At 44.8% G+C, this 21,626-nt stretch overlaps 1 protein-coding gene across 39 annotated transcripts in view; it reads right to left on the bottom strand.

The window, feature by feature from the left end:
• Positions 1 to 21,626, bottom strand: part of adgrb2 (adhesion G protein-coupled receptor B2) — a 158,320-nt gene that overhangs the window by 10,574 nt on the left and 126,120 nt on the right. For 7 of the 39 annotated variants that reach the window (XM_078081120.1, XM_078081116.1, XM_078081110.1 and 4 more), the window contains 13 exons: positions 20,638 to 20,723; positions 18,991 to 19,089; positions 16,105 to 16,204; positions 15,368 to 15,439; positions 13,213 to 13,305; positions 11,891 to 12,136; positions 9,903 to 9,942; positions 9,522 to 9,536; positions 7,910 to 8,082; positions 7,001 to 7,717; positions 6,032 to 6,082; positions 4,776 to 4,811; positions 2,957 to 3,070 (listed from right to left, as the gene is read on the bottom strand). In XM_078081120.1, the coding sequence (XP_077937246.1) occupies positions 2,957 to 3,070; positions 4,776 to 4,811; positions 6,032 to 6,082; positions 7,001 to 7,717; positions 7,910 to 8,082; positions 9,522 to 9,536; positions 9,903 to 9,942; positions 11,891 to 12,136; positions 13,213 to 13,305; positions 15,368 to 15,439; positions 16,105 to 16,204; positions 18,991 to 19,089; positions 20,638 to 20,723 (1,842 nt within the window). Of the gene's footprint in view, positions 1 to 491; positions 574 to 2,956; positions 3,071 to 4,775; positions 4,812 to 6,031; positions 6,083 to 7,000; positions 7,718 to 7,909; positions 8,083 to 9,521; positions 9,537 to 9,902; positions 9,943 to 11,890; positions 12,137 to 13,212; positions 13,306 to 15,367; positions 15,440 to 16,104; positions 16,205 to 18,990; positions 19,090 to 20,637; positions 20,724 to 21,626 lie in introns of all 39 variants that reach the window. The other 32 variants (XM_078081122.1, XM_078081111.1, XM_078081115.1 and 29 more) reach the window with 20 other exon arrangements.

The following is a 21,626-nucleotide window of genomic DNA, read 5'->3' as shown; positions in this document are numbered from 1 at the left end:
TAAGACCAGAATTGAGGGATTGATCGTTAGTAAAAATAATCATTATGTACAGTACACGTTTTTTTTTTTTTAATTGGAACTTGTAAATACACACACTAAGGATATGCTCTTTAGTTTTAAGTGATGCTCATTCACTGTGTGTGGTAAGCTGGTTTGCAGTAGATGCTAATGGTAGCAGATAAACAGATAGTTTCATCTAATACTTGCATTACTAGGAGCTTGAAAACAAAAGAAGCAAAACCTCAAAACTCTTTAAATGCTCAGCACCTGGACATCCAGTAGCTTTAACCGTTTTAATCGCTGATCGCGCGAGAGTTTAGCGAACAATCAATCACATACGGAATGCACATTTTTGCAGCTACACAAACACACAAGCACAGCGGCGAACTATGACGCCTACAGAAACACGTGGCGCGTCAACTCATCGGCCTTAGAGGGAGTTAAAGGGGCTCTACTGCACACGGTTTATGCCGGGTTTAGTAGGATCTTACTTTGACTTTCTTTGTAAACGAGGGAGGCTCTGCGCGCTAGTGACGGCTCGGTGTCGTGCCTCGGCGGTGGGGGAGGAGGGACCTGTTGTCGACCAACGCCGCCCGCGGGGGTTAGTAGGGGTTAAAAGCTGTTTAGTGTCTGGGTTAAAATACTGTTTAGGCACTTCAGAGGAGAGAGATTTGCAGAGAGCCAGGGGGTTAATGAGTTGTTGAGGCCTCATTGCCTTGAGGATGACTCACCATTTATACTTGTTTTGCCTGTAACTGGCTAGTGTCCCTCATGTTTAAAAGGTGAGCTTCTTAATGGTGCAAGTCCTTAAGTGACTGAGTCAATTGGCCATATGAACTTAAGGGTGAATAGCAACTTCCATAGTACTTTGGGTGTCCATCCGTGAGGAAGTATCCCAATAAAATGCAATTATGTTTGCTATTAGATCACAGCACTCAATGTAGTCTATGAGAAAAGCACTGTCAGTGTCAGTGTTTTATGGCAAATCATGTCATTACTCATGCAGTAATTGTCTCCTAAACAGTTTATGTGCTTGAAATCCAGTCAGTGTCACACACTGATGTACATATACATAAAAAAAAAAAAAAAGAAAAAATAACAAGAGGACACAGAGAGGCTCACACACAGAGGCAGACTGCCACCCACTTACAATAGGCTTTCTGATATGCTAGTGTAAGGACAAGCACACACGCACACACACACACCCTTCTCATCTCCATAATTACTGTGTAGTCAGCATGTCCGTGTCGGGGGGGTGACTCTCAAAGTGAGATGTTGACTACAGCAGAGCTGAACTCAAGATGGGTCCTGTCAAAGGCCTGGCACTGATATCATTATCTGAGTTATTATTCACAGTTAAGTGAACAGCCTTCTTACTTCTAACATAATGGATTTGAATGTGTTTGCCATATCTATGCTGCCCTTTCATTTCATAACGTACACGGCGTCGCTTAAACCGGCGAAAGAATATGTCTTCCAACTTATCTTCATTTGCTTAAATACGGCCTATCTATTACTTGTGTGCGGGCTCTCATTTCTTTTACATTTGGGCATAAACTCTAAGCCCACCTGCCCCCCCCTCCCGCCGAAGTACATTAACATTCCGCAGTGCAACTGCTAAGAACTACACACTTCTAATATTTGGCTCATGCCTTTCCAAGCAGCCTGTCATTTTAGCTTCTCGCGCATGAAACATTTGCTTGGCATTAATGGAAGGGGAGTCGGCCAAAAGTTCTGAAAATCGTGATTGTGGGGTGGAGCAAATAAGGCCCGAAGGAACCGAATTGGGGGAATGGCAGTGTGTCTGCAGAGGTGTGTGTGTGTGTGTGTGTGTGTGTGTGAATGTGTGTGTACAGTATACGTGCGGCTACACGACGCGGGCAATATGAGCGATGTCAGACCGGCCTCTGGTCCTTTACTGGCGGTGTAAATTAGTCGTGAACCAGCATGGCGCCGACGCCGGCGGACAGTTACACCTATCGAGGTTGGCTCTCCGCAGACGAGGGGAGTGCAAGCGTGCGTGTTTAAATCTTAATGAAAGTGACTCTCTGAAGGTCAGTGCGGAGCAAGCAGGGAGTCTTTCGTCTGCTGCTAATGGTGTATTAATGATTCAAAGTGTGTCTCATGTGCACAGTTAGCCCCCCCCCCCCCCCCCCCCACCACCACCGACGCACACATCTCCCCCCAACCACCCACACAGACACGTGAAAAAAAAAAGGACAGTTGCATACAGTACATAAACAGTGGAAAAGTGTGACACAGGCATGGACAAAGCAGTTGTGTGTATAGGCACTAATGTGTTTCCAGGAATGCATTAAGTGAGGAGACTTCGCAGAGGGGGGGGGGGGGGGGGGGGGGTAGTTTAACAGGTCTTCAAAGTTGCAGAAGTGGGATTTCATTAACCGGCTGAGATTGATTATCCCTCAGCTAACTGCTTATGGGATCAACTGTTCTAACTAGGTATTTAATAAAGGCACTAACCACAAGTGAGGATGAAGCCAATTACAGCAGGTATGAAAACATATTTACAGTTGAGAACTGGAGTAAAGCTGTATTGATGAGCTAGTTATCGTTTAAATCTCCACAGACTTGTACCGCAGTGAGTCAATACAATTGAATGAAAATACACACACTATTCACATTGCATTAAGGTTCCTTTGTTAGGAAAATAAATGAATTTAGGAAAGGAAACAATTCCACAGGAACAATAATGGATAATGCAACTTTCAAAAGTACCTAACCTTTTATTTTTGAAGATAGTAATCTGCATCTAAATGCTGCTTTTGAGGTGACATTCTATTTCACTTTTCCGCTTTTTTCCACATCCCACTGCAATTTTGATCCGTGCAGAAGTCAATTCTATAGGATTTCGGGGCTTGTGACAAAGTGAGGAAGGGGGTGGAGGGGGTGTTTGGATCCAGCGGGTTCCCGTCCCGCCTTTGGACAACGGTCTTACCTTGAACGTGGACATGGCCGGGTCCCTGCTATACCTGTCTATGGTGTGGAACTTGGACGAGTGGTTGAGCTCATGGTACAGCTCAGAATGTCTTTTGCGAGTGTGCATCACTTTCTGGAAGGGAAGAGAAGGAAGGGACAGCAAAAATGAACCCAACAGAAACAAAAAGAAAAGAAAAGAAGGAGGGCCAACGTAGGGGCAGGCAGGTTAATGGCTGAAATGCTGAGGGACACCGCCAGGAGAGAGGGACGCCGACAGATCGATCCATCGCTAGCTCATGCTCACACGTCCTCCACTTCCGTCCTTTCAGAATTTGGCAACTGGGAACCCTGCGGGAGGAGTCACTTGAGGGGAAACCCACTGTTTCGGGACGGCGCCTGCTGGCTGGCGGTCCCGTCGCCTCAGTATTTGATCGAACTCATTAAATGTTGCACTTGTAATATTTGACTAAAACGGCCCTCTCTAAATGTCTGTCTAGTATATATCCAAATATTTAATTTTCTGACAGCAGCCTTCGCGTGTAAGTGCCACGGCTGTTGCCTCTCCGTGCTAATGGGCAGCGCTGGAGCTGCTCAGCGGTGGATAATCATCAAATCAGCTTGCGAGGTTGAAAGTGACGCAGGGGCAAGATGCCAGCACTCACAACGCAGACGTCGCAGCCAGGACTGGCGCTCACTACCGGCTCCAATTACCTCGGAGTGGGCACTCTCATCTCTGCTGCTATGTCTCTACTTTGCCTTGAGTCATTTGCTTTTATTTTTCCATTAAAATCCAATGAAACCTCTTTTAAACTATGATCTTAAAAACATTCAATACAAAAAATGATTTTACATGTGTAGTTCAGTTTGTTCATTCTAAAGAGTACTGCCCAGTTGCACTGTTGCATAAGATCTTCAAAAAAATAGTTCTGATGATTTCTGGACCCTTAACTCATTTTGAAGACTGAAGGTCAGTTTGACAAATTAAAAGGATGGATACTCAACAACAAAAATGAGTGGAGATGGGTTTACCTTCCATTAAATAGTGGAAATGCACACACTAAATGGTACTTCCATGTCGACCTCTTTCTCAAAGTCAACAGTCCAATTAATTAGAAAAGAGTTGATTAGCAGGAGAGGCCATCTCCTTTTCTAAATTCATGCAGCGGCCACAAATAAATTGGCCCGGGGAAGGCGAACACTCCTCCATTGTCACTGTTAGTAGCTTGTCACCTCATGTACCCTCTATAGGAAAGATATATCTTCATGGTGGAAGGTGAATGTCCAGTCTTTGCAACAATTTGAATATTAAACAGGGAGGTAATTCATTGCTCAGGGTTACTCCCTAGAGGCTGGAGATTCACAGCACACCCAAATCTTTCTCACACAAACATACTTACTCGATGTCAAATCATGTTATTCCAAGAGATTTAACCAGCCAATCAGCTACAGCCACATTTGTTTCGGCCCAGGACTCACTACTTGTATTCATTTAGACACAAGAAGCACTCTACTTTGCTGTTTCTTCAACCAGGACCTCCACGGTGACATGACAGCTTTGTTTGATTTGATCGTACACGTCAGTGGTTTCACACAAATGAATCAATTAAGACAATTGGTTAGCCAAAAAAAAGCTGATTATTTTAGGCCATCGTTGGAGGAACAGCACACTATGCAAGACCGGTCTGAGCAGTCCAGGGTTCTGAAAGCAGGGGAGACACATGGCCGCAGGGACGGATTTAGCTTGGCTGTTTGCTCCTCTATGCGTTACTCGAGTCCTGGCGGAAGCACAAGAAAGCAGGGACAGGCGGATGACAGGGGGTTGAGGTCCGAGATCTTACCTCGAAGTCCAGCTCAGAGTACCGTACTCTTTTCCTCTGGAAGAGGATGAGGGCAGGGGGAGAGAAGAAAGCATCAATATAAAACCCCTCCACCGCTATTTAACCTAAGACCCAACTATATCAATCTGTAGATCCCTCTGTGCCATTGTTTGGTAACAGGAGGAAAGCTAATATCAACTGGCTGCCCGACAAAGTCAAGATTTTCTTACAAATGTCAAGGCCAAAAAGCAAATTATTCGGTCCATTTCAACGCGACGAGCCAAGTTATGTGGAATAACCCAGAGTTGGAGGGAAACAATCATTTCTCGGCTCACATACTCTGAAATACAATAATTCCATCCCCAGCAAAAATCCCCCGCCCTTTGCTATTTTTGGAGAACGTGTTGGACACATTCCGATTAAAAGAGCTACTGCAAACATCTGAGGAATGGTTTTCATCCTCTAATCTTGTTTGGACCCCACCACTTTCCTCTTAAGTGCCTCCGAAGATATAGCCAGTGGCACATAAGCCGCCAATTTAACAGCTGCAGACGTTTCCAACTCATCTGGCCCCGACATTGCGTTGCATTACTCTCAATCTCTGACTGCCTATTTGGCTCTCGCCGTCTGCAAGATTTGCATTTGGCAGTGAGAGGAGCTGCTCTCCTGCGTTGTTAGTTAAAAGTTGTGTTCATTCCTTGAAAGGGTACAGAGTGGCTAATTTGATGCCACGGCAGAAGAGGGCAAAGGAATTTCACTCCTCATGAAGCGATCCCTTTGCCGACTACGGAGAAAGCCTTACCTTAAACAGAGGAATTCCGTGCCTGAGTTTGCTTTGCAATATGGTATACATGCAACATGCATGTACATGTACAGTATATTGCATGTTTTGTTGTGAAAAGGCATTACGCCATCATTAACTCACTCATACAACATTCATAAGGAATCATCGCGTGATTTGCTGTTATGATGGCATGGAGGCCCTATAGCCACACACGGGTTCATCATCTTTCGTTTGCATGTATTCAATGCAGCAATTTACATGAAACTTCACCTCTACAGCCAAAATTATATACGTTTAAATCATCAGACTAGAATACTAACTGGACGGAGACATTGTGTCGTCACCAATTGAGACGTAACGTACGGCTCCGGTAGTAACCTGTCAATTACAGTAAGCCCCCCCACACCCCCTGAAGCTACTGAAGCGTTATGGTCTTTTCTACTCTAAATGGGAGAACCATTTACTAAACAAACATCATTCTGCATTGGCTTACCTCGTCAGAACCGGAGGTTGCCGCCTGATTCCATACAACCTCGACTGGTGTCTATAGTAGGATGATAGAATAATATGCCTTGTGAACCTTTCTCACACCTTGACTAGATCCCGTTGAGTTTAGATTTACAAGCCTCCCACAAACAAATCCACAAACACTGATAGCACATTTGCGTGATCCCTCCATTATGCATCACCATATTTCAATTTGGGAATCAAAAACTGCTGTTATTTCATCTTTAGAGGCACAATGTGATAAAATGATGGTGCAGAAAATACATCCCTCAGGTTTCTCTGGAGATTATTCTTTTTTTTTTTTGGTATTCATGAGAGCACTCGTATTTCATCTAGTTTTTTATGAGTTTTAATGACTCGTCTTTAATGTCCTCAGTCGTAAATTAAGCATCTGCACTTCTTGGTAAAAGTGTCGCTTCTCTTAAATCAACGCTTTGAGTCATCCTGATGCCATTCGGGGGAGATCCAAAGTGTGTGTTTGTTTAAGCTGGTGTTTATGTGTCCATGGTGTCATTGTTTTGTGTGCATGTCAATGTGTTGTTTGTGTAAAACTACGTTGGGCTGAAAAACACACACTGGGGACATTTCCTCTGACCCTGTCTCTCAGTCCATCTGCTGTGCTGCCTTGTACTGTTAGGAGGGAGCATCACACACAAACTTTATACACACATTACAAACATACACACAGCACACCAAGAAGAACCCGTCTGTCATAAAGAGAACCACTCATTTCCTTGTTTAAATGACTTGAAAGCATGTGCATGATGGCACATGAAACAGTTAAACCTCTTCTTCCCCTTGGGTGTCTTTCCTCGCCTCTCTTTCATTCCAGCACCACATCTCCACGCACACAACCACCATCGCACCCATAACCGTGAACATCAAGTGTTGGTGGACATCGTAAATAAGCCGCACCTCCAGCGGGAACCCCTCCTTCCCTCAACCTCTCACCCACCTCCAGTGATCCTGCCGAGAGGCCGCTGTTGGCGTTGGTGCTTCCCAGGTTGCGTGGCAGGGTCCTGGTTCTCTCCACTGTGGTTCCCCCAGTTAGAATCTGTCTGACCGAAGGCCTCTGTCCCGGCTTCAACTGGAGCGAATGCCCGTGGGGGTGCATGTGTCCTCCGTGGGAGTGTACAAGACCGCCCGGAGCCATCACATGGCTGTGCCCGTGGGGCATGGTTTTGATTGTCCCGTACGAGCGGTTGAGGTTCATGGCGATGTTCATGTCGCCCACGCTCGACGGCACAAAATCCGCCGGGTACGCCTCGCTTTCAGCCGGGTGGAGGGTCAGGGGCGAGGGGGGAGGGGGGAACGGAGGGTCGTCCACTGCGATGTTGAGAGGCTTGTCCTCGCACCCCAGGCCCAGGCCCCCTCCGTGGCAGGAGGTCGTTGGAGGCTTGAGGCTGACCGTCCTGCGAGGTAACACCATGTAGTCCCCCTCCCCGCCTCCTCCACTTCCTCCTCCCCCCCCTCCGCTGCCCCCACTTCCGGCACTTCCGTCCTGGGAGGTGTTGGAGGAAGGGGGCGGTCGAGCCCAGCCCAGGCCACTCTCGGTACACAGGTAGATTGGAGCGCCACTGCGTGGTTGACCCTGTTGTCTCTGCTGATCTACATTTGATTCCTTCTTAAGGGGTGTGTCGCTCAGCTCATTGAGGCCACCAAGGGTCGGAACCTTGAGGGGAAAAAATTATTCCGGTTTAAAAGGCACAATAATGTTATCTTAGATCATCTCAGCATGTAACTTCCTGGGGTCAGATCAAATGATTCACTTGTTTGCTCCTCAGCTTTTGGACAGAATTGTTGAGCAGAGCACTGTGTTGATCATCCAGTTAGTACGTCAATGTCAACTGGGTAGGTTCCCTACCTGGACGATGAGGTTGGGAGGGGGGATGTTACCGGGGAGGGAGCTGAAATTGACTCCAACTCCCCCCTCCTGATGGGCTGCCAGCTTGGGATCGTCCTCATCATCCAGGGAGATGCGGGAAAGGGTCCCAGTGATGGTGGCCGGGTTACAGGTGTTTACCTCTTTGAATATGACTGGAGGGAGATTGTCAAAGGTTTATGAGTGAGGTATTGGAAAGGGTGAGAAGGAGGAACAATGAAAGGGAGAAAGGGGAATGGACATAGAATGCTACAGTATTGACATGTAATGTATGCCAAACACAAGACAGTTGCAAGAGAGGTGTCCAAAACATAAACATAAATCAGGTTGTGTGGCTGAAGTTTGTTGTCAGCTTTGAAGTAGCTGTGAGATCGATTCCGTCTCCAAAGAAAACTTTCATGTCTCAAATTGTGCTTTTACGGTTCATTGTAACCAAGATGGGTTTGTCTCTGACACTGTGACCTTAAGTCTTGCTCCATCTGGTGATTTGCCGGTGAGCCGCGATTTGTATTAGCTCGGAGAAAGATCTTGAGTGCAAAATTCTGTGTGCACCAAATGAAATGGAGCAAAATTCCCCCACTATCAGTGTCCGATATCATGCTCACCAGCGTATTACACCCTGTGTGAGAGTCTGTGTTTATCTTCCTTAAAACATGTGTATCAATGTGTGTTTCTGTACGAGAGCCTATTCTTTTTGTATTCACAGCACTGAAAATGAAACCAGAATCCTAAAACTACTTATATTGATTTGGGTTAGCATTCATGCATGTTGTCCCAGGGGGAACTACAAACAGAATAACATACATTTGAGGGACAGCTAATCCAAAATAAACTGCGGCATGCTGATGAGACACTAAGTGAACTCCCTACTGACATCAATCTATCATCACAATCAAACACAACTCCAAACTATTTGGGAATTCATGCTAGGTCTCATGCTCATTCTGTCACTATCAGAAGGGAAACGATGAAATCTCTGGCCACAAAATGGATGTAAACATCATTGATCATTGACATCAAAAATGTCAAGCTAGGCGTTTGATCACCAACTGAAGTGGATCCAGCCTGCACACCAGCGAGGACACCGGCTAAGTACAGAACTTTCCTATCTCCTTTTTTAAAGTCCGGTTGGTACAAAGTGATGTGAGAGGACTGGACAGGTTTGGACAAATCCGCTACCTTCACATCTGCATCAAACCAAGGGGACCCAGAGAATGACCTCTTGGCAAATCTGCCGGGTGTTTTGAGTGCCACAGTCATTACTGCATGACTGCAAGTGAACGTCTGGGTTGATTCACCTATCTCGAGCGGATTTCCATGAACAGATGCTCATGGATTTTCATGTGTGTTGTCGAAGCATTGGATTACAGCCGAGCTTTGAAAAGTTTTATAAAATGTAATTGAAAAGGTTCTCTGGGATTTATTTGGCAGATTTGTTGGCCAAACCTACAGGTTTGTAGACAAGCGAAGTGCCACTGCAGTTATGGCGGCTTCTTTACTTTCCACCTGCAACCCTGATTTGTCTATAGGGAATATTGGGAGTCCAGCGACGGAACAGGCAGTGTTAAACATGACAGTTGGATGCAAAACTTACATGGGTGTCCTCTCTCTGCAAGGGTGGAGGAGGAAAGTGGCTGTGTTAATATTCCAAAGAGCAACACATTGTGGTACATTTGCAACACATCCAGTCGCTCACACACGAGACAATAGCCGGCAGGAAGTGAAACAGGCCAGAACACGCAGAGGAGTGTCATTATTGTGCACAATTAAACAGTCTCATCAAAAAGTCCGCTCGCTGAAATGTTATTGGGAAGTTTCAGATTGATTGATAAGGTGTCGAGACGTAGATCATCATCCCGCGTCTTTTCATCGGCACGTACAGTTGCAACTCTCCGTTGCCTCTCGGCCAATGCTACTCCTGCTCTGGACAAAATGAGAAAGGGGAGGAGAAATCAGCTGGCGTGGCAGAACTCACCTGTTTGACACGCCAAATCCACATCCTTTTCAAAGTCCGTCTGAGTGAGGGAGGCGGGGTGGAAAGAGAGGAAAGGCAATGAGTTCCACGACATTCACCACATCGATAAAGGCGCAGGCCTAATGAGTGTGACTGGGTCTCAAATGGCGATGCTGCAATCCAAATGATTCTGATGATCTACTGCAAGTTGACACTAAGGGAGGAGATAGAATCTGTCGCCATGCTGACACTTCACACCCGAGTCTGTTAGTAAAGCCCTTTTTGAACGAGACACCGAAAGGTTCAGTTTTCGTTTCTTCAGGAAAAAAGAACAGACACTTTCATGTGACGGCACACACGGCTACTTCGTTCATGATGTGTGTCCGTCCCTGCAGCACACCCAAGTACAGTTTTGAAAGAGAGCAGCACAACGCTGTCGTCGTTTGGCGGCTATGTAATGCTACTTTATGCCTCATCAGTCACATCGCTTTCGTCTGAATGCAAACGGACGGATGTTTTTACTGTTATCTGCTGTGCCAGTTGGAGCAAAACTTCTTTTTATGGACAGAAAACAAAAAAAATTAAATAACATAATAATGAAAATGCTTTCTCCCCGTTGAAACCCCCCCAAAAAGACATCTACACAGAGCTTCACCTGCAGTACATATTCAGATTAAATGTAGATACGGTATTAAGATATGACCTTTATCTACCATTCACTCGAGGGAAACGGGTTGGCACTGCTCCGTGAGGTGAAGAATCAACGGCAAACCCAAAGTGTGGTAGTTAATGAAGGAGTGTTATTTTTAAAATGGCTACCGCTCAAGTTCTCAAAACTTTAATGAAAGGAAAGCTCATTGCTATGCAGTTGTGGTCCTCCCTCCTCTCAGCACACAGCCTCCTCCCGTCCTCGGTGGGATTCATTTACAAAAGGCTTTGTTTGGATAATAAACTACAGATTTTAGACAGTTTGGGCACGACACACAGGCAAAAAGAAGAGCAGGGGGGGGAAATGAAAAACTGAAAGAGAGGAGGAGAGAATGTGTAAAGGTCTCAGAGGAGCGGAAAAGCTCTTAGTAGGAAAATCACCCGCAGCAGCATAAATGGGTCTCTGCTAAATAGCCGGATGAGGATATGAAAAATCCTCTTTCCCTTTATCTCAGTCTCTCTCCACCACGTTACTATTATACACTCTCTCTGCCAAAGCTTCACAGGTTAAGTCATCAACATAAACAAGGTTAGTACCGAAATCAATGTTCACTGCTAAACCAATTAAACAGTGTTAGCATCTATTTCTAAAACACAGCTATTCAAACTAAGATTCGAAGGTGCAATATGTAAGCAAACGACAACAATTAAATAGAACTCTTTTTGAGGGGATTTTGGGAATAGATTCATTTTTTGAATAGAATAGTTTGGTCTACTTTCATAGCCCAGATGCTAAGATGCTAAGATGGATACCATCCGCATTATTCTAAGGATTAGCTTGCTTTGAGACAAAATCCGTAAAGACGAAAGGGACTAGAATGGCTCTGTCCGAAGTATATGCCAGTCAGCAACTTTGACCTATGTATTTAGACCAATTTAGTTCCATAGCAGCACCAATTTGATAAAAAAGTGATTTTTATAGTACTTCTGAAGTCAACCGGACTCCAGAAAGTCACTGAGTAAAGCGGTAGTACAACATTTAACCCCCTTTTGAATCACAATCTTTCTCTTCTAGTTAGTTGTTGGGATTGAACAAGATAAAACATGTTAATTAGTGATCTAAAGAGCCATTCCTTCGTGTAAAACTAATCAAACCATCTGTTGGGTTTAGCTCCGTGTTCAGCATGAAATAATCAAAGCGGTATCCATCTTCTCCCTTTAAAAAAATACAAATAAGTATGTTTGTCAAACTGACAGAGGCGGTCCTTGACTAAGTGCATGTTCTTACAGATTCCACCTGTCTCCATCTAAGGGCTTTACTATTGCTACTAAAGGTATACATTCACTGGGAGGCGACATACTGGTTGGCTGCCGATGTGGTTGTGAGCGTGGTTATGGTTATGAGGATGGTTGTGGGTATTATTCAGGTTGTAATTTGGCTCTAGCCCGTGGTTGCAGCCGCGAGGAAGACTGTGGTAACAGGCCTGCTGGCATGCCTGCTGGGCCGTCGGTGGGAACGGCTGTGGGTGGCAGCCCGACAGGCACGGGGAGGTGCCACAGCGCGGGGAGCCACACTGGTTCCCACAGTAGCTGACATTTGGACACTTCTGATGGCGTAAAACAAATTCATGGAAAACATAAAGCTGTTTCAGGCATTAATATAAGCAGTTTTATGGGTGGGTTTTGATTCAAGAAGGTGCTGCTCTAGTTCTACATCCCTATGACGTTTTTCAATGTTAGGGATTTAACATTGTAATAAGATTTATAGAAACCTCGAGCGTGATTATGATGGCAACAATTTATAAAGTCACAGGTTTCCTCCGTGCCATCCAAAAATATTTTATTTAGATATAATTTACTAGCTGTCGCGATAGTTGGCATGGCGTCGGGCTGCGTGTGCGATGACAATACATTTAAAACTCAAATTAGCACAGCTAGACTCTTTCTCTTGTTTATGAAAACAGAGAAATAGAGTGTGCCATAATGGCTTCCCTGAGCAGAATGATGGCTCCAAAGTTTAATCTCGATAACCTCGTGGGGCGTTCAGGAAGCCATAAGAGTTGCCGCAAACAGGTCTCGGGGAGAAATAAAGAGGAAGGCACAGCGATAGTCGCTCATGCACTGACGTTGGCAGATCAAGTCTACATGATTTATCACACTATTAGTCACATTGGGAACAACAATAACGTCACGGCAGCTCTGTGCTCTTCAAATACAGGAGGAGGGTTCTGAGGTTAAAAGTGCTGAAGCGTGTTTTGCTAAAAAATGAAATATCGTGGGCAATAAGAACATTTTTCCTTGAAGTCCACCCACCGACAATGTGAAAAATGAGTTGATATTAATTTAAGCAGGGCATTGTTACAGATATCTTTGTTGACAATTTTTCATTTCCAGTTATGGTACTAGGAAGTCAATTTCAGGCTGGGAGGAATATTGAATTCCTATGTGAGTGAAATAAAATTCTATGGCAGTGAAATAAAACATTTTTGGGGGGAAAATACAATTTTAAGATGCATAATGCATAAAATGCCACGGAGAGAGCAAGGTATGAGGTGGGGCACTTCAATAATAGCAATCGTGCTTATTGCTATTGGTGCCGATGCTTCTCGAAAGCTCCCGCCTGGTGAATTTCAGACCGAGGTTTAATGGATTGCAATGTGGGATGAAATGGAATGCTATTCACCATGATCTGCACCTGTCCGTTCTTGCAGGAATCTGGCGAGTTTTCGCTGTCGTCTTTACATCCTCCCATCCTACAGCGCACCGCATCCTGCACCTGGAGAGGCAGAACAAGAGTATGGGCCGAGGAAGGATGAAGTAGGAGGGGAAGAGAATAATGAAGGAGAGGACGGGAGGATGCAGGAAGGGAAGAAGAAGGGAAGAAGTTATTGGAGGATAGTTTGGCAAATGGAGAATTGTGAACTCACTCCCTGAGACGCGTTATGTTCTTCGTTTGTATTTCTGCAATGATAGATGTTCGGTGAATACTAAATCCCAAGAATAAAAGTAAACGAAAAGCTATGTTTTAGCTTGTAGCTTATGTAACAGTCAGTTGATTTGGTAAAAAAAGCACATAGCGGTTCTTCAAAGTGGCTTGGCTGGAGCTTTGCGAGATCAGTAGCGCTCCGTCTAAAACCGCAGGATAAAGCTATTCTAACATTTGGGCTTTTCCACTGTCACTGTTTTTTAATTTATTCTCCTACATTCGTCATGTATGCAAATATGCAACAGCGCACTGTCAAAGGTTGTAGGTCTTATAACGCTGTTCAGATCAAATGGCTCTTTGAGCAGTGAGGGTTTCACAACCAACATTGAGATTCTTCCCCACACTCCGGGTTTTGTATGATAAATAATCTGTTAACTTGCTGAGGCGCAACACCATTCCCCAATGTTGCTGCTGTCAAATCCCTTAAGAATCTCATGGGCAGATACAAGAGGGCTCTACAAGATGCATTGCAAGGGATGTGAATGGGAGTATCTTCAATCTTGCTAGGTGGTCTCTGCGTCTGTGTGTGTGTGTGTGTGTGTGTGTGTGTGTGTAGAGGTAAGGATGTAGTCAATTGGGGAAGAATCCATGTCGCATTAATACTGCATGGGCCGGGTTATTGCCTCCATTGTTTCTTTCCATCGGCGGCTTCTCGATATGTCCACACTCATCCTCCGTGGCATTCGTTCCCTGCGCTCTGTTGGTGTGAGAGTCTGTTGGCGATGTAGCTCGTTCTGACTTCAAAGGGGAGGGCCCCTCCGTGTGTCCGTACCTCTCTCTCTCTCTCTCCGCCTGCATCTCCACTTCTTCCTCCCCTACCGTTATCCCCTGCCTCGCTCTTGAATTTTTCTACAGATCTCTGCATGCAATTTGTGCTCCGCCCTCCCCCCCTCCCCGTCCTCTCCTCACTCGGCTACGTCCCTCTGTCGCCCTTTCTCTCGCAATATACCTTATCCTTCACATCTCTCCTCCGGTGCTGCCTCCAAATCCCCACATCTCGTGAAATTGCACCTGTGCCTTTGCTCGCCTTGTCCCCCGACTCAAGTTTTCTTTGTCTGCACTTTCACGTAACATCTCCCTCCACACTTGTTTTGCACTGTAATGCTTTCTAATTGTTGCCCTTGCGAAACCCCCCCCCCACCCCCACCCCCTCCCTCCCCGTGAGTGTTGCTCAGCAGATAAAAAGGTTTTATGCAGGGGATTTTTATACTTTTAATAGAAATAATTCCCGGATTTACTGTACCCTGATCCGTGCCGCTTTTGTGATATTGATTCAATGCAGCTGTGCCTTCCAAGCATTTAGAAATTCACTTACACTAAATACAGTGCATTCAATATCGCAGTGATCTCTTTGATACGGGGAAGCCTGTACAATCATGGAAAGCTGATGACTTTGTAGATCTTTTAATTGTAAAGTGCAATCAGGAGTTGGACCGTGGAATAACGCGTGTGTACATGTCTGTCCTACCGGCGTAGCTGCATGCGTGTGGACAATGAGTTAGACCCAGCAAAGCCTGCGGTATAAAAGGCCCCGGAGGTATTAGTTAGGGACTTAAGAGTCTTATTCCATACAGCATCTTGGTAAGCCCCTTAAAGCAGCCTGGGATCAGACGGACAATACAGTACTATCATACTGCATTATGGTGAAGAAGGGCTGCAACACAGTAGGACATAAATACCACGCTAATCCCACTCATGTCAGCTTTCCCTGTAAGCTGCCGTAAGTTTAGACCGAACCCGGAAACTAACACGACACCTCCCAACACGAATGGCACCCTGGGAAGGCAGTGGATGTCAGGGAGGTGACTGTGTGACCGGGATCCACACAGGAGAAGGAGGAAGCCGGACTCACCTCTCGACGCATCGCACAGTGGACAGTGATGATGACAAAACCTTGGACGGAGTCAAAGACGGCAAAGAGGACCTGGAGGAGACAAGAAATATCTGCATGTGAATTACTGCTCATCATCAAAGTAGGTCCGACACATAAACCTCGACATGCCCCGTGAAGTTATTTTTGTTCACCAGGTACACATAGCATAAGGATATAAACGTATATATTATATATCTCAATATTTGGCACCAATGCTGCTTTCCAAATTTCCTCCATCATTTTTTGCCCACAGAAGAGGCATTCTAGAGTGGCACAACTAACCACAAAAAGCTGTAAACGTTCGGCTACTCACATTACACAGAGTGATTTTAGACAAACTGTGTATTAGGTTGCCTAGACAACCAGCTATTGTTACTGTTGTTGGTTGTGGTATAATTGCACAGTAATGCACTACTACATTGTCTTGAAATGGAATTCAACTGTTTTTAATTAAATGTTGCCTTTGATACGGTGAAAGTGTGAAAATATTCAAAAACAAAAATATAAATAAATCTTGTGAAATGCTTCAACAGTCTCTAAGACGAGTGTTTATTCATTATAAATCCTCATAACCGTTGGTACTTTCATTCATAGACTTGTCACGGTAGTGATTGTAGGTTCTTCTTTTTCTATTCTCTATTTGGACTTTGCATCATTCGGCCTTGGACGAGTCATCACAGGTGGAAAACTGTGCCGACGTTTCTGAGCCGCATCACCTGGAAGAGTGTGGAGCGCCGGTCGGTTATGGCCAGCACTGCCGACATCCAGGTCAACGCTAACAGGGGGAGAACCACGCAGGAGCTCCACAGAGACGCCCTGCCGAAGTAACAGACAGTGATCCAGGCGGGGGGGGTGGGTGCGGGGGGTGGGGGGGAGAAGGAGATGTCACACAGGGTTCAGTCTCAAACCAGGCCGGCTTTGGTAATTCACACCACTCAATTTCTCCCCCACACACACGCAGACACACACACACAGATCCGTCTTACATTCATTGGTGGTCAATTTGAAGCTGATTGGCACACGGAGGGTTTGCGTCACACTACATACTAATACTACTAAAGTATGTGCAATCATGTAGAAAAACAGATCTACATGATATACTGACAATTGCTCACAATTACAGGGCTGATGTGCTCAGAAGTGTCACATTGGAGCTCCTGCAGAGTCAGTGAGTGTGTGTGTGTGTGTGTGTGTGTGTGTGTGTGTGTGTGCGTGTGTGTGTGTAACTCTATGAAATCAGACGCCAATTTAGAATGTTCATGGTGTTTGAGCACATATTCCTGGTTTTATAACGTTCAGGCTGACAGGCTGCCTACGTTAGGAAATATGCACGCCCCTTTTCAGATGGATGTCTGAGGCAATGCATAAAAGAGAAAATGGAGCAATAAAGACAAAGCTGTGCCGTTGTTAAACTTTCCAGATGTTGTCGCCTGTGTTTGTCAACCACACAATATGGTCCAATAAAGTAACAGTAATAGCCAACATTCTATGTGACAAGGCACTCTCTTATTCTGCAAGTGTACCTCATCATACATAATAAGTGTCTTTTAATGAGCTGTTGTATTTCAAAGTTCTACAAAGTCATTAGGAAGTAAGGGAATATGGGGAAAAGCGTATTTTGCCACACTTTTAAATGGTTATTATCTCTTATTGAAATTAATTCCCAAGTTGTAGTGTTGAATGCTTTATCAAGACACTGTATAAATAGACCCGGCGTACTTTATAAAAATGATTATTATTCCCAGCAATATTTAAGCTGAATACTTGTGTTTATATATTAGAATTTCACACTAGCATTTCCGTAAGCGGATCAGCAAATAAACGGCGCACTGCGACCAGCAGGTAGTCATGTGCATACAAATGACCCATCTAACAATGGACCATATGCACTTGGCAAAGACGTAGGTGGATCTCAGATGGTGTGAAAGAAAGTCAATAATGGCCCTGTGTTTTCCCGGAGACGAGGAGTAACTGATACAAATTTGTTACTGCAAATAGGCAATCTCACCCCATCAGCGTTCAATCGTGAAACAACACAACCAAGAAAAGATCTCCTATTTTGATCAGAACCCTCGTCCAAAGTAAACACAAAGCCATAATGGAGGGTTTGCACAAGGACATAGTTAAATACGCACAGCGTTGTTTGCGAGGGTGAAACGGAAGGAGGGCCTTTCATTAACAAGAAAGAAGGAACCTTGATAACAAGCCTCTAATTAGGATACATTTTCTTGTTCCACTATAGTAGCACATCTGAACATGCAAGAGATGCTGCAAAGGTGCATTTGATTGCCTGTCAATGGATGCTCATGAAAGAGAGAGACTAACAGACCTAAAGGAGTCAACCGTGCAAACCACAACAACAGGGCTGACGGAGCGAACAGAGTTTACGTCAAAAGGGGCGAGGGGAGGATGGGCGCTACGCCTCGTGTCAGCATGTGGATATCAGCTGTTACCACCATGAGAGAGGCTTGCAGAGCGGCGGCCGTGAGGTAACCAGCGGGGCCGCGCTCACGTGAACTAACAAGCAGCGAAAGCAGGCGCGGCTAAGTCAATAAAGCAAGGAGAAGCTCGCATAATAACGCAGCAAATCCATTCACAGGAAACAGCTGCTTTGGTGAAGTTCAGAGTGATAAATGCAGCTCAGTCAAAGAGCACATAGAAATATCCGATAATATAAAAATACGTGCTATACATCCACCCGTGTCTCTTATCGTGGTTTTTACCTTTTGTATTCAAAATGATTGCTTTTATAACAGGTATTTGTCGCTGCATTGTTTGGATAATGTGCTCCATTGATTATGGACAAAAGCAGAAATGCAAAAACCAGACCAGATATTGGGATTTCGGTAGGACTAAAAGTTAAAAAACAATGGATTATAGCATGTGTTGTTAGACCTTTCAAACTCCCCAAGCGCTCATGACTCAACAAGGCGTCTACCAGCGCCATACACACATTTCAAAACGGTTTTCAAAGGATTTGGAACACTCCAAACAATAAGACAATTGATTTCCTCATTGGTCTCCCTGAGGAATGTTCTCTCCAAACTCTAAAAGATGCTTGAAATAAAACTCTTTATATGCATGCAGCTCCAGAATATATGTAATAATAATTGTATGTTTAAATGCTTTATCGGTCGTTCCTCATTCTATTGCCAAACTGAAATGAGACAAGTTGGCTGTGAACAAACAACTACTTATTTACAAAGTAGCAACACGAGCATAAAATCATTTTTCCTGACATTGGACTGCCCTGGCATGTTTAGCCTCTGCAATTCTGCACTAAAACCAAGTAAAAACAAACTCCGAAAAGGATAAACAAACTGTGTGACAGGGGTCAGGTTGGCTCTGCATGACCTGAGGAAAAGCCCCTTTGGCTCAAAACATGGTCTCATTAAATAGCGATGGCTCGCAGCGAAGCTTTTTCTCTTTCTGGTACTTTTTTTTTTTTTTTTTTTTTTTAAACCAACTAAATGTCATCCTGCATCATTAGCGACGGTTCAGGATTAAAATGATGGAGGAGAGAGAGAAGCAGAAAGAGAGACAGAGAGAGAGAAAGAAGAATGCAGAGGAAGAAACAAATGAAAAGATGAAGATGGACTAACATGGCGCTGCTGGCAGTCGAGCTGGACAAAGCGGTGCTCGAGATCACGCCACACTTGGAGCATTTCAGGAGCAGTCGGCTACGCGCCTCCGCTGGGACACTTAAGGACATGTTCACACAGACACACACACACACACATATTGGCAGCCATGTGGGAAGGGAGCGGGGTTGGGAATGTGTGGAAACACAAGTTCCAGTGATGGCAACAGGTGAATGTCAGTGTGGCAAAAATAAACAAGAATAAAAAAGTAGGAGAAAAAGTGGACAAAACAGAGAATATTGGGAAAAGGAAAAGGGGTGCGGGGGGGGGGGGGGGTGTAGGGGGAGAAAAAAAGAAAGAAAGGCAAATTAAAAACAGATCTTAAAATGTAGCAGCAATGAATAACAGTCAGAATACAAAGATTGACTCAGCGCAAAGGGGGGAGAAGGTGAGAGACGGACATTGCAATGTTACGGCGAAATAGCGTGCGAAGTAGCGAAAGAGTGGAGCTGTATCAGTGAAGCTGGTTGTTTGCGTATAATTGACTACCCTGAAACGTTTGGTGCGAATGTGTTTGTGCAGCAGTGTACACCGCGAGAGGGGACTGATGGGGCCATGCAGGGGCTATGCTACATTAGCGTCCCATCACAGCTCATTGCGTTATAGCGGCGGCCACATCGCCGCGGCTTCATGAGGAAATACATTTGGCTAATGGCAGCCTGTCCTGTTAGCAACGCGGGCAACTACTGCGCGCGGGTAGCGCTTAGGTGTGTGTCCGCCTGTAAACACACACTCCTGAGAATCTGAGGAGGACTGGATTAAAACTGGGATAACACCAAGGATTTAGCCCGGAAAACAAAAGCCGCTCGCATCTGTTTGTGTGTGTGTGTGTGTGTGTGTGTGTGTGTGTGTCTGTGTGTGTGCACATCAATCGGTTTAATCTCAGTCGAATCGAATGTTAACAAAAGCTTATCAACCCCCCCAGACAGCCGATCGGTAATATAACCCTTGCAGCTACGGACAAATTGTCGATTTTTTAATTTGTGCAGGAGACAGACATGGGAGGAAATGTAACAAGATAAAACCATTCCGACTCGGCCGACTAGAGATGAGAATATATATCCCTCTGTTATTAGCAAAGATGATGTGCAACCATATAGTAATGTTCTAAGTGAATGCACAGGCATGCACATCGCATATCTAAGCATATGATATGGTTGCACATCTAACGGATCTCAATAGAGCCTATGATTTAGATTTGATTTTCATATTCACCTGTGACACTAAATACTAAGAAAATCAGACGTGGAAGCGATTGTAAAATGCTGAAAGATTTCACAGAGCAACACAACGTAGCAGGTGTCGCGTCATTTTGATGCCAAATTGGACCGTATTTTCTTCCTCTTTTTTTTTTTTCGGGAGGCGCAGGTGCAAAAGTAGGAGTTTGTTCAGAGACCCTTGAAAGCGGTTGGAATTGGTTGCCGTGAAAATTGCGTCTCGCTGAATATGTGTCTGCCAGAGAGATTTATTTAATGCGGCAAATTTGTAGTCGCTCCCACCAAAACAGTGTTGATGGATGAGTAAGCGCCGGGTGCTGATGTCTTTAGTGCAAAGAGTGTGTAGGTGTGCGTGTGTGTAAGACGCAGAAGGTTTAGGAAGTTGACTTACCCGGCTCGTTGCTTTTTAGACTTGTCTGAGATGCCGTCTCTTGACATGAGCTTATTAAACACCACGATTCCAATGAGCATATTAACCTAAGAGACGTGGAGAGAGAAGGATGGTTGGAATTTTATTAAATGTTTTATTTTGTGCAAATCACATTTTGATTAAAAAAAAGCATTTATAGATTTTATATTTCCCAGTTATAACTCAAAAGATAATATTAGACAAAACGGCCAAAGAGAAAGTGGCTTACGATTAAAATAATGGAGTGGAATAATGGAATTGCATTCTGGTCCAAAATACCCGTTTCATGGTTTCAAAAATATATATCAATTTAACACTCACTGGCCTCTCTGCCAAACACCTGGCAAGCGTCAACCGGCGACAAAGGTTCTATTTGGCACAAGTGATCGGAGACCTCTTCTGCTGTGAAACCCTGTCCACCTGGGACATCGGTGCCACATATTCCGTCTAAGCCTCATTTTATATCTACTCTTTCTATCACGCGTGTCCCTGTGGAGTTTCTGCTTGGTTATTCATCTGGCGGACCATTAGTAACAAATGACACTCCCGCTCTGTCTATGCCCATTCCTATTCTTATCAAAGCCCTTAACTGAATGTCTGCCTGGATTCTTTCCCCATCGGCAACGTCTGGCCAGGCAGACGTATTTTACACATTCAGTACATGGTTGCTGGAAATCCCAAAGAGAGAGCCGAGTTAAAAGTCTTACTTTGATGTGGTCAGTCGGATTTCCAGTTTTTCGCAGCCTTTGCAGGAGCCGGATTTTGATTTGAAGCCTATTTCTTTACTGCATCTACTACTGTACATCTGCCAGCTTTTGCAAAAAAGTCTAAAACTCTCTCTCTCGCTGATGCTCTTCCCCCTCATGCGCGTGCTGCATCTGACAGCTACCTACGATGTGCCAGATTGTGCGCGCACCGTTGTCATGCCAGTCATGTCCGGCCCCGGCGCTTTGAGTCCGCATCCTCCTGCT

Source organism: Gasterosteus aculeatus, chromosome 10 (genome assembly GCF_964276395.1).
Source record: "Gasterosteus aculeatus chromosome 10, fGasAcu3.hap1.1, whole genome shotgun sequence".
NCBI classification, from domain to species: Eukaryota; Metazoa; Chordata; class Actinopteri; order Perciformes; family Gasterosteidae; genus Gasterosteus; species Gasterosteus aculeatus.
This window is presented reverse-complemented; position numbering and strand designations above follow the sequence as displayed.